The sequence below is a fragment of the Galeopterus variegatus genome, unplaced genomic scaffold, assembly GCF_000696425.1.
Source record: "Galeopterus variegatus unplaced genomic scaffold, G_variegatus-3.0.2 Scaffold4090, whole genome shotgun sequence".
NCBI classification, from domain to species: Eukaryota; Metazoa; Chordata; class Mammalia; order Dermoptera; family Cynocephalidae; genus Galeopterus; species Galeopterus variegatus.
In genome coordinates, this window is record NW_007730201.1 from 55,972 (window position 1) to 69,557 (window position 13,586).

Genomic DNA, 13,586 nt, shown 5'->3' on the forward strand with positions numbered 1-13,586 from the left:
TAGTTGAGGGTAGAAAGTTGTCAAAGACATGTTAGCACTGAGATGATTTCTCCTGGAGGACTTGAAAGAGAACTGAAAAAGAAATGCCTTTCTCACTGTCATGCCAAATGCCACAGGAATGCCTCTTTGGTCTTACAGTGATACAGAGCCCACGCTTTGGGAAAAGCTGTTTGAATCTGTTCTTTCAAGCCAAAGAGGATACTGATAGCTGCGAGTATCCGGATTCTTTGATGGGAGAGCTGCTCCCAATTGCTTTATTTGTTCTATGGAACAGCTAAGTGGGAGCAGGATGGACCCGAGATTTGGAGGGCAAGGGACTGTCTTTTATCCAATTTGCCTCTAGCCTGGACTCACATCCCCAAGTTCTACCTGGTAGCTGGTCTAGGAATAATCTGGTAACAATCCAAGGTCACATGTAGGTAGGTGGCTGGCTCCAGCAAGTTTTGTCACAGTAGGCTTGGTTTCTTCCTAACAGATATTAAATATGAGCTGTGGTAGTAACTGAAGTGCAGAGGAGAGGTGATGATGTGCAGGAGGGTCAGACTGGCCCATGACTGATGACACTTTCTAACTGGGGACCGATACTGGAATCTCATCTGGCACCCTAAATCTCAGACTGTGCAGCACTTGGCACAAGAACCCTGTATTCCCACCCACTCAGTCCCCTCAATTTCTCTCCTTTGACCGCTGAGGAGATTAGACAAAATGGGAAGAGGGAAGTTTACAGAGGGGTATTCCTGTCCACCCATATACATCTTTGGTCTCTCCAGTCCTGTGTACAGTCTGATCTGTGACCTCACTGTCTCACGCACATTTGTTTCCCCACCTCTGGCTGATCTGCAGGTTCCTCCAGGGCCCTCAGGGAGTGAGGAATTTCCCCCTGTGGTTTTGTGTGACCCCCTCCCTAATGCCATGTGGGTAGGGGGATTCCTGCCCAGGGGAGACAGTTGTACCAAATGATAGTCAAGCCTCCTTTAATCTCATGAAGTTCACTCCTGACCTTCCAGGAGTCTCTTAGGAGCACAGTAAGCACTCAGGAAATGCTTGGCAATTTGAAGTAGCCTGGCTGCTCTTGACTGGCTCTTGGAAGTCTCTCTGTGGGGTCTCCAGAGTAGCTTAGAAGTTAAGAGTAGTCCCAAGTGTCAACCCCAGGTCTCATTTGTGCTGTGAGCTTGGGCAAGTGACTTTACCTGTCTGGGTCTTGGTTTTCTCATCTGTGAAATGAAGATTCAAACTCATAGGTTTGTTGTGAGAGATAAACTGTGACTGTGGTGCAGAGGGCTGCATGGAGGATGTTCTCAGCAAGCAGCAGCCTCTATGATGCCACAGCCTCTTGGTCTTCCTGAGAGATGCTTCAAGGATTAGGAGTCCCATGAGAGAAACAGCCAAGCAGGGTGACTCTGAGCAGATGGGGGTATCCAGGAGTTGGGGTGAGGTTTGAGCACCCAGGAGGAGTCATAAGGCAGGCCCCCAGCAAATGCCAGTATCCTTGAGCATAGAGACCATATCTTGGTGATGTTGCATCTCCAGTACTGAGCAAGGAGCCTGATATATAGTAGGTTCTCATTAAGTATTTGCAGAGTGAATAAATGAAATGCCCAACCACATTTTTGAGGTGAATGAGGGATGATCCTCCTCTAGACAATCCAGTATTTAGCTTATTTTGAGGGAAGACTCAGGTTCCTTAGACATTTTTGTCCATCAGTTATGTGCTGGGTATTAAAAGGAGGGCAAAAAATGTATAAGGCATAGCCCCTACCTTTGAGGAGTTAGTTCAAGTCTGGATAGGAAAGAAGGATAAATAGTCAGCCATCAAAAATCCTAGGCTGAGAAAGGGACCCAAATATCATCCAATTCAACTGTTATCCAATGCCCAGAATCCTGGACAGCACTGATGCTCAACCTCTGCTTGCATTCCTCCAGTGCTGGGATTTCACTCTGTCCCAAGGTGGGCTTGTCTTTGCCCTTACCTGGCAATCTTCCACTCATGCATCTAGGCTTAAATGACACTCTCATTTCTGAGCATTCCTCACTACTAGAACATGCTTCCTCAAGGGGGGGGGGTGAGAGAGAGAGAGAGAGAGAGAGAGAGATCCACCCTGTGTAGTCCAACTCCTTGGATCCACATGAAATGGTCACATCTCTGTCCCATGTCACAGATCAGTCAATGACCTCATCCATCCCACTGAACTGTTCCATCTGCAGCCAAGCATCCCATCCTTTCAGCTGCCCCGCACAACCCACTCCTCCCCGAGTTCTGTGAGCAGGACCCTGTGCTCACCTTCTCTGTGCAGAGGTCCACGCACTTGTCCACAGACATGTTCGGCATGGCGGCTGTCACGGGCAAGGCCAGGGAGAGGTTGTCAGGCCTGTGGAAACAGCCTCGGAATACTGCACTTCCATCTGCAGGGCCAGAGGGAAAAGTAGTAGTCAGATCTAGAAGGAGGAAGATCTGGACAGAAGAACCACCTTCTGAAGGAAGCTCTTGTACACTGAAGCCCAGAGAAGGCAAGAGTCTTGCCCCAGTTCACACAGTGAGCCAAAGCAGAGACAGAAAGAGCAGCTGCATTTTCTGTTCTTGGACAGCTCTGTTCATAGCCTATGAGCTCGATCATTCAAAGAATGCTCTTCTCAAGTCTGGCTACTTTGCCAATAGCCCAGGCCACTGAGGTCAAGTTCTTCCTGGGCCACATTAACCCCTTTTGTTTGTCAGCATCCCTACACCTCACTTCCTTATTCTCAACAGTGGCAATGTGCCATTCAGGGAAGTGATACATTCCATAAAGTGTTTTCATCAGGAGTGGATTGATGGAGCAAGGGAAAGGGCCAGGGCTGTCCTGTCCTTCCTCATCAATACAAAGGTGACCCTCTGCCTCCCATCGTCCTGGGCTTTAGTGGAAAAGACCTGCACCTCAGGAGTCTCCACCTACCCAGTACTGAGCACCTGCAGGCTGCAAGGACCTGATATGTTGGAGGGACTCCCTTTAAGATACCCCAATCTGGAAATATCACAGCTGTACAATAGAAAATTTGGAGGTCACACTACCATCTCTTCAATAGAAGTCATCCCTTAAGAAAATATTCAGAGATGTTGAATATCCACTGGAAGCAGAGCCTGAAACAAGTGTTTTGATGAAGGTGTGTTCTCAGGGAGGAGGAAGGGAGGGAAGCAGGAGAGGACAGAGGACGGAGGTTGGTGAGGATGTGACATCAACTGGGTCCCACCTGCAGCCTCATCCCACAGAAAGCTCTGGGGGGGAAAATTGCACTGCAGAGCTGGTCCCACCTTAAGAAAAGGAGCCTGGCTGTGGTTTTGTGTGACCCCCTCAGTAATGTCAGGCTATTATTGGCTGCAGGCTGCCCCCGAGGATGGAGCATAACTTCCTGGGAGAGGCTACCTGCTACTGTTGGGCTAATAGCTATTCTTTGGGGAAGGGGGCAGATGTGTGTTATTGCCACCAACAGTCCCCACAGTGAAGGGGATTTGGGCAGGCACCCATAGTGTCCACTACAGATGCGCACAAAGACTGACCAATAAAGAAGTTCATTGCAGCATTTTTTAAAAGTAACAAGTGAAAGAAAAGAAACAACCTAGATGTCCAACAGGGAGGTATCGGGCAAGTGAAGGATGGAAATGCAGCACATGGAATTCCATGCCTCCATCGGAGCAATGGGGTTAAAGGATATTTTTGGCCAGATGAAGGTGGGCTCAAGACACAATGTTAAACAATTAAATACAAATTGAATTAAAAATTTTAGTAGAAAACTGCATATATTAGAAAATATCAATTTTATAAAATAATTATCAATATGAGTCTCTAGAAGGACATAGACCAACATGTTAATAACCATGGTGTATCTGGATAGTAGGTGTGATGGATTAATTTTCTGTATCAACTTGGCTAGTCATGGTGTCCAGTTGTTTGGTCAAACATTAATCTAGATTTTTCTATGAAGGAATTTTGTATACGTGATTAACATCTACACTTAGTGGACTTTAAGTAAGGAGGTTACCCTTGATAATGCGGGTGGGCCTCATCCAATCAGTTGAAGGCCTTAAGAGCAAAACCTGAGGCTTCCTGGTGAAGAAGGAATTCTGCCTCAGTACTGCAGCACTCATTCCTGCCTGAGTTTGCGGCCTGCCAGCCTGCCCTACAAATTTCGAACTTACCAGTTCCCACAGTCACATGAGCCAATTCCTGAAAATACATCTCTCAATATATATGTATCCTTGTATCTTATTGGTTCTGTTTCCGTAGAGAACTCTGATCCAGTAGGATCACAGTAATTTTTATTTTCACCTTTTTGTAAAACTCTTTTCTTTTTCTACAACAACTATGTATTTTTTATAGAATAAAGACAGATAAAAAACAAAAAGTGGTGACTGTCAAATTTATTGCAAGGCTCATGATTCGTATTTAAACTTGGGTTCAGTTATTTCTCAAATTTTGAGTTGTATATGTCTTTCCAGAGGCACAGCTATCACATAAAACAAAGGACGCTGTTGACACAGTGTGGATCAAAACCATGAGCACAAGAATGGGTGCCATTTATTAAGTCCCTACTATGTGTCATCTGAGCACTTTAGAAACATGAGCTTATTTCACCTTCTTGAAAATCCTGCAAGGCTGGTAGTAAACTCATTTCACAGATGAGAGAAATGGGGCTTAGAGATGGGAGGTTGCATGAGAAACCTAAGGACCCACAATTAGCAAAAACTTATGGAAGCTCATCTCAGAAGCAAAATGTTAGCCCTTGGAAAACACAAAGCAAGTTGCCAAAACCATATGCCTATTTCTATATTGGTATCTGGGTCTATCTATAGTGTAAAACCACTTTTTAGCATACACACATATATTTATATTTATGTGCAGGGAAAATGATATGGAATTACTCCCTGAGCAGAAGGATGGGGGGAGAATGCTTATGAATGATAATTTAAAACTTTAGCCATCAGAGGCACCTAGTGATTATTCCTACCACCTGGCACCGGCAGCCTGAATTGTTCATTGCAGTGGCAAATCGAGTGAGCTGAGGACACTTGGATTTTGGTGACGTGGCTAACTTCTGGAGCATGCTGAGGATCACACACATCCATTGCTGCCTCCACCTTCCCTGTTTCCATCCCCAGCCCGGTGAGAGAGGCGCCAGTGGTGGTGGTGTCAGGATACTGCTGACCTGCCCGTGGCCCCTACAGGCCTCAGTTTCCCCATGTATAAATGGGGAGCAGGGATTAGCCTACACGGTTACTCTCATGCCCACTACCCAGGGAACAGCTGGAAAAGTGTGGGGCTACCTTTGATTGCCTCAGTGGCTGGACACCAGCCCGGTGAGAGAGGCGCCAGTGGTGGTGGTGTCAGGATACTGCTGACCTGCCCGTGGCTCCTACAGGCCTCAGTTTCCCCATGTATAAATGGGGAGCAGGGATTAGCCTACATGGTTACTCTCATGCCCACTACCCAGGGAACAGCTGGAAAAGTGTGGGGCTACCTTTGATTGCCTCAGTGGCTGGACGCCTCACTGGCACTTGGAGGGCTAGGGCAGGGATGTGCATGTTCTGTACAGGATAGCCCTCTACCCCCAAATGAGGAATTGTCACACCTAAAATGCCACTAGCTCCCTGTGAAGAAATACTGGACAGTCTCCCATCCTGTGGCCTGGGGTGCTCAGAGGGAAGCCCTGTAAGGTCACCCAGAGAAAGATTTAGTGATGCTCATAGAATGTGCCCTACGCTGTGAGGGCAGAGTGGGGAGCAGACATTTAAGCTAAAGATTTATGGCAATGAGGCGGGAAGCCCAAAGCGGTGTGGATGGACCTTCACTTAACCACAAAACTCTGTTAGCCTGATGCTAACTCAGGTCACAGGGCAATGAGATGTTGACCTTGCCCTCTCTCTTTTGACTCCACTAGTTTTTACTGAGTCCCCGCTGATGCCAGGCTCCATGCTGGGTACTCAGGGTCCATTTAATCTTCACATCAAGAATATATGGTAGATGCTGGCTACCTCCATTTCATAGATGAGAAAACAGAGTCAGGGAGGCTTGCTGGCTTCCTTAGTGTCACAGAGCTGTCAAACGACATGTCAAATGTCTCCAAAGCCCATGCTTCTCCCAATAATGATAATACTATCATCACGATTGCATGCCTATATTAATACAATGTTGTTATCATTCTAGTTGCCATGTATTGGTCACATGCTAACTGCCAGGAGCTAGGATGAGCCGTTCACACGCATGGCCTCATTGAACCATTGGGTTCACTCTGGTGGTGTAGGGATCCCCATTTTTACAGAAGAGGACTCTGAATGCTTAGGTTAGAGGTCTGAAACCACCTGTCACGGGTTACCCAACTATCAGAGTCAGAGCTGAGACTGGAACCTAAGTCTGCCTGAGATCTTTCCATGCTAAGGCACTGTGCAAACACTTGATACACCTTATCTAATGGAGCCCTCCCAAACCCTACCAGGAAAAGCTCATTCTTCCCATTATAAAGAAGGGGAAGTACAGGTTCAGAGGGGGGAAGTGTCTTGTCCAAGGCCACGCCGCTAATAAGTAGCAGTGTCTGGAATCCAACCCCAGAATGTATGAACTCCAAGTCCGCACACTCTCCTGGGCTGCTGCTCTTTAAAAACCCAAGCCAAGGCCCTGCCCTAGCATTTTAAAACACTGCAACATTTATCTTCTCTCTTCTGCCCTTCACATTCACAATACTTCTGAACACAGGTCACTCAGAGAGTCAGGCTGTCCCTCTGAGGTCTCTTGACAGTGCAGTCTTGTTCTCTTTAAGTATCCCCAAATGTCCAGTCTTGACCCTGAGTCTCTGGAACGATCTTCAAATTGTTAACCTGCCTCTTCCCACCAGTATCCTATTTAAGGGACCATCCTAAAATCCCCTTGGGTCACAAGCTACAGGCAGTGGTTTGGGGGTGGGGCCAATGGAAGCCCCTTTGGGGCTGGGATAGTCCTGGGTCCACTATAGGGGTTTGAAGCCCACCACTTTTACCCCCTAAGATGGGTCCTTCCCCAAACCACCTCCTACCACCTTGGTGGGGTGTGACACCTTCAACACAGGACTGTGCAGGGGAAGACAAAGTCATGTCACAAGGGGTGAGGGTTGTCTGGGCACATTGGGGGGTGTCTGTCTGTGCACTCATGGGGGCAGCAGGGGCTGACTGTGAGGGCAGTTGTGGGCCTGGCTACACCGAGGGTGCGTTTGGATGGCGGGACATGATACTGAATGTGTGTCTATCGTTGTGCACACAGTATGCATCTGACTGTACATGAAAGGGTGTGAGTGACAGTGTGTGCATCCCGAGTGTGTGTGAGTGACTGTGTGAGTACGAATCCACCTGTTTGGGGTTTGGGCAGGCAGATTCCGAACTCTGAGAATGCAAGTGTGACCTTACTCCATGAGCAGATATGTGTCCCCCTGTCTGGCTGGTCTCATCACAATGGGAGTTTAACTGCAGTCATGTGCGTTTGGCCGTGCGTTTCTGCAAATAACTGTGTAGTTGCATATCAGATCTCTAGAAGGGTGCAGTTGTGCCATGAGGTGTGTGGGTTGGTGGAGACAATACCCCAGGGGCTCTATCCGGGTTGCCTGGCAACCAGTTCACTGAGAGGAGGGCTCCCCCTCTCCTAGCAGCCAACCTCCCACCAGACTGGCTCCATGACACCAGTGGTTCGTCAGCATTTCCTAACAAGCCCTGAACAACCGGCACCTATGTTAGAACAAAAATTGTATTTCCCCAGTGCAAAGGGAAATACACCTTCCAAAGAGAGAGTAACAGGAGGACTGGGTCCTTCTGCTGGAATCCAGCCCAGCTGGAGTCTCTCTCAGGGTGCCAAGAGCACCGGGGACCCTTAAATCTGGTGCCCACAGCCAGGGACACTGTTGTTGTCTGTGCAGGTCATTTGTACCACAGTGGATCTCACATACGAGTCTCTGTACAGGAGCATGTCTGCCTGGGGGCATGTGAGAGCTTCAGTGAGCCCAGGGTGGTCTGTGGGGTCCCCTGGGGCTAGTGGTCACCCTTATATCATCTCACAGACATGGCCATGAGTAATTAAAGGCACAGGGTCCTGTGAGCCCACATGCTCTTCAACTGGGCATCTCTGGCCAAGTGCTCTGCTCTTCTCTCTTCCCCCAAGCTGTGCGCCTATCTCTTGGGCTCAGTCTGCTGACAGGGCCACATTAGCTTGTGTCTCCAGATGGTCTTGAGGGGCCCAGCCCTGACCCAGAGCCCCAGAAGAGGCCGTCCAGTCTGATGCCACACTAGAAGGCCATGGCACTTCCCTGGACCGACAGGATCAGAAGACCAGCGACTAGGAGACTAGTTCTGGTCCCAACTTTGCTTCTCCTCTCTGGAATTCATCAGCTTCACCTCCACACAGCACCCTCCCTTGTCTTTGACCATGGAAAAATTTCCTCTCTTTTCAGAGCCTCAACGTCCTCATCTCTAAAGTGGGGGCATGAGTATTGGGTTGATTATTCAGAGATGGCCCTGCATGAGACTTGTGAGCTGTGGCTACTGAAGAAGGGGCAGTCAGAGGCTTGTCTCCTTGCCAGCTGTCTGTAGGCTGTAAAGGAGGGAGGGATGTGGAATCTCTGCCCTGGCATTTCTCCATGTGATTTCCTCCAGCCTGCCTGGACATCAGGAGGCAGGACTGCAAGGGTGAGAAGAGGAAGGAAGATTTTGTAACCCAGCTCTGCAGATATTGGTCTCCCTTTGACATTTAAGCATCTGCTAATGAGTCCCTGAATCTCTCAGTTTAGAGAGGAAGGCTGAAATGAATGCTCTGAATATCAGATTAGGGTAGGTTTTCAGAGGCCTTAAAGGGCCAGAGATGAATCTGAAGCTACTGCATGTGTCTCTCTTTGGTCCAGGTGTGTGCTGGGGTGCGAATAGGGAGAGTAAGAGTTTGGGAAATCAGTTCCAAGAGCAGTAATATCCTAGATGAAGGGTTTTCTGCAGGCTGGCTTGTTCTGCTTTGGCGAGAAACCCTATGGAATAACAGAGGGCTTCCTAATGTCTGGTGGAAAGGATGGAGAGACTTCTGAGCCAGCAAGGGGATGGTTTAGCTCAACTCCCAGGGATCTAAGGAGCATTTTGGAGGTGATTTCTGTCTGCAGTTGGCTCTCCACCATGCCTTGGTGATCTGGACACCAAGAATATACACGGTGGCCAAGACATTTAATCTCTCCAGTCCTCTCATGTCCTTCATCTATAATATGGGTCACCTGATTCTCCTCTTCTGTGCGTGAAAGGCTCTTTTGTCTCTTATGTCCAAAAATGAAAGGGAAGTTGCCAGTAGACCCCTCAACCTTCCTAACCCTCTCCTGTGGTATAAAGAATTTTGGATTTCCTACAGCAGTGGGAAGATGGCTTCCTTTTTGCAGAAAGCTCTAGTGCCCAGCTAAAAGGGCATTAGTTTTTCATCAGATAGACCCAGGACAACCACTAACTACTAAGCAAACTTACAGTGTGCCCTTGGGCAGGTATCTTCCCTTCACTAAGCCTCAGTTTTCTTCATATGTAAATGGGGATCACCGTATCTATCCTGCACAGTTGGGGTGGAAATCCATGCAATGGCATTTGTAAGTGTCTGAGACCTAACAAGTACTCAGTCGATGTCTCCTCCTGTTCTTTTCTCCATCACTTGTTCATAATACAAGGGCATTAGTTTTTCATCAGATAGACCCAGGACAACCACTAACTACTAAGCAAACTTACAGCGTGCCCTTGGGCAGGTATCTTCCCTTCACTAAGCCTCAGTTTTCTTCATCTGTAAATGGGGATCACTGTATCTATCCTGCACAGTTGGGGTGGAAATCCATGCAATGGCATTTATAAGTGTCTGAGACCTAACAAGTACTCAGTCGATGTCTCCTCCTGTTCTTTTCTCCATCACTTGTTCATAATACATGAAGGGTGGCTAGCTCCTATGCAGTAGACACTCTCAGTTCCCCATTAATATGCCTGCCCCTGGCACTCACCATCTCAGTATAGGCTGATAGTTACCATGACTCTCTTGCCTCAGGGCCTGTCAGGGACAGACTGAACCTGCTAGGGAGTAAATCTCCCCAGGAGCCATCCATAGCTGGTGATGGCTGAGAATTGGAGAATAAATACAACAGCTTCCTGCCCTTCGGGTGGGACACCTCTGGAGCATGTTCTACACCATTTCCCAAAGGGATTAAGCTTCAGTTTTCCTCATTAGTGACCTGTTTTGTAAAGGATTCTGTATTGGCTTCCTTGCTTTTCCTGTTTCACTTCTTCACTCCCTTACAGGTACATCCTGGAATCATCTCCCAAGTCAACCAAGGCTCATATCCTTGTATCTGGGGGAATCCAACTTAAAGCATCTTGGGTCTTTGGGCATTTTTAATTCACAAGCAAAGTCCTGCATGGAGTTTCAGGGCCACTGCTTCACACAGCTCACTCATAGTCTGTGTAAATGGCACTCCCTGGAGGCATGCACTACACAGCCCACAGTAATAGCAGCAACCCTGACTGGCATTTTCTTGATGACCAATCCCTAATTAATAATAACAATTACTTACTATATGTCACTAGTGCTAAGTGTGTTACACATATTATATCTCAATTAACCCTCACAACAACTTATGAGGTAGACATTGCTATTATCCTGTTTTATAAGCAGAGCCCCTGAGACTTAGCAAGATTTGATCACTTTTCCAGGTCACATAGCTAGTGGGGAGCAGAGTAGGGATTTGACCCCAATCTTGTTTGACATCACATCCTAGTTTCTCACCTCTCCACTATTCTGCAGGAGGCCTGCCCAATTCTAACATTGTAACATTCCAGAAATCCCATGCTAGCCACTCGAATTTCCCGTGGGGAGCAGAGTAGGGATTTGACCCCAATCTTGTTTGACATCACATCCTAGTTTCTCACCTTTCCACTATTCTGCAGGAGGCCTGCCTAATTCTAACATTGTAACATTCCAGAAATCCCATGCTAGCCACTCGAATTTCCCGCAAACACTCTCAGGCCCCACAGTAGGGATCTAAGAATTGTGAAAGCCCATGCCCCACATTCTAACAATGTTAGCTCTTCATTGCCAGGCCAGCTGGGATGGTGCATGACCTCAGCAGCTTGGGCTTTTTACCAGCAAGAGGTGAGCAGAACAACTGTTCATCAACTCTTTGCTGGGGGCAGATGGAGAAGAGCCTGGAACCAGCTGCAAGCGTCTCTGAAGTCCTATCATCTCTTTGTTCTGGAGCTTCACAAGAATGAGGTAAATGTCACCAGGCATCAGCTTAGAGGCAGGCGTGGTAGAGTTCTCCCTGGTTTGAAAGAGGCCACCACTCCCCGGGTTATTAGGCCAAGCTCTACTGCATTAAAGATGCTGGCAAGGAGAAAAGGCAGTGAGCTGGAAGCTGTTAACGGCTGCCTAGCTACCTATAATCAGAGAGATTGAATTACACAAAAAGCCTAACTGTCCAAGGAGAATTCAAACCAGCTATTTTTGGACATCTCCAAAGGCTCCTGTAGGCTGCTGGATATTCAAATAGCTTGAATTGGGTGTTTCTCAGAGTGAATTGGGGAGTTTTATTAGGAAGAAGTGGGGGGAGGCATCAAAATTACTCCATAACAGGCACTGTGGAAGGTGCTTTCTAGGCTGTATCTCACTTGTCGGTCACAACAATTGTAAAAGGTTGGAATTGTTCCCATTTTACAGAAGAGGCACCTGGGGCCCAGAGAGAATAAGTGGCTTGGCCAAAGTCAACACAGCAAGTGAGAGAACTACGATAGAAACTATGTCTGCCTGATTGCAAAACCTACATTTTCCCCCAATGTCTTCCTGCTTTCATGAATTTTGCTTAGGGGAGAAAAGCAAACCAATTGTCCCCCACTATGATGCAGATGGAGAAAAATTTTCTAACTATTGTCTCTTTGGCACTGCACAGAAAAGTTCATGAAGTTCTGCATGAATTAGAAAATCCAGGGGTCCCAGACATATATGAGAATCAAGGGGAAGCAGAGGCCTCTAGGACTGGCAAAGAAGGAACTAGACATGGTCCATACAAGGAAATGTGACTTCCCTTGATCATCTGAGGCTTCCCTTAAAAGAAGTGATTAGAGTGGAGTATCAGTGAGCTTAAAGCACAAACATTGCCCCAAAATTCTCCTTCTAACTTTTGAAGACAATAAATTGCCAGAACTAACAACAGTATACAAAATCCACCATGTAAATTGTAAACCATAAGTCAGAGGTCTATTTTTGCAGTGATAGTGCAAACATAATGCCTTTGCCAAAGTAGAAAAAAAGAAAGAAAAAAATGTTGAGGCTTGGGAGAGGCTGGTTTGCAGTCATGGGAGTTTTAGGTTGCACTGAAAGATGGTCAGTACCATGGACAGCCACCCATGGGAACAACATGTGTAGTTCAGCTTAGTTCTAATGAACCTTGCAACCCAAAGCTTGCAAGAATCATTCAGGCAAATGAAATTTCTTGCAACATCTTATAAAGTCATAAAGCTCCCAAATCACCAGCAGGTCTCTCCCCCTGAGAAGAAAGCTACACTTGCTGACACATTTAGCAAACTGCTGTGAAAAATGTAATTTGACCAAAAAGGAAGTCCATTTTTCGGTTCCTTTGTAACAAGGGCAAAGAGTCCACGTGCCGAAGAGTCTGCGTCAAGGCAGAATAGCAGGGTGCCTGCAGACATTTGCTCTGCCAACCTTTTAATGCTCTCACTACTGTAAAAGCACTCCATCACCACAGAAACACATGGGCTGGCTCCCTGTGCAAAGCAGACAGTCCACAAGAGTAGTGCTTGGGAGATTAAAAGCCTCCTTTGGATCTTCCTAATCATTAAGAGTTTTGTGCCACTGCTCAGGAAAACACAATAAGGACACAATGTTAATACCAACTAATGACTCTACAAGTGGAATCTAGTTTCCACCATAACTGTTTCCTGGAGTGTTTGCTCATTTCTCTCTCTGATGTAATATATGCTTCAGTCATGTACCAGTGACTCAGAAGGTATCCCTTTCTGGTTTATTTGTGTATAAATCAGATCCCAGGCATGAGAAGCTGAAAGTGCCACTGAGTCAGAGCAAAGACAGTAGAGATCCTGGACTGCTTAGAGTCAGGAAACAAGGCAGAAGGAGGGATCAGGGGTCAGGGAAGGGAGGAGTTAAGCTGCAGCCAAGGAGATCCCCCAAAAGAGAGGAGATGGGGTCCTGAATCTAATTCAAGATGTTAGAGTGTTTATCATACTGTAATGAGTGAGCTCCCAAACTGGGAGTCAGAGACCTTGGTTCCATCCATGCTCAGTCCCTAAAAGGCACTGTGGCGTTGGAAACAGCATGCCTGCCCATCATTTCCTGAAATTGCCTCTAGGCTTTTGCACGCTCTATTCTCTTTACCTGGATTTCTCTCCCACCCCTTGGGAATTTATCTTGAGTCTGGGTACCCTCCCCTCCTCCACCAGGAGAAATCCTATGTGTCTTTCAAGGCCCTCATCAAATGCGTCTTTCTCTGTGGAGCCTACCCAAGGAATGCTCAATTTAGCCACTTCTTCTCTACAGGACTCAGTTTCCACAAGCATAAAATGG

General features: G+C 47.1%; 1 protein-coding gene across 1 annotated transcript in view; it reads right to left on the bottom strand.

Annotated features, from left to right (window-relative positions):
• Positions 1-13,586, bottom strand: part of WSCD2 (WSC domain containing 2) — a 66,601-nt gene that overhangs the window by 30,655 nt on the left and 22,360 nt on the right. The window contains exons 4-5 of the mRNA XM_008586732.1: positions 8,544-8,572; positions 2,282-2,403 (exon numbers count right to left, since the gene is read on the bottom strand). Of these exons, the coding sequence (XP_008584954.1) occupies positions 2,282-2,403; positions 8,544-8,572 (151 nt within the window). The remainder of the gene's footprint in view (positions 1-2,281; positions 2,404-8,543; positions 8,573-13,586) is intronic.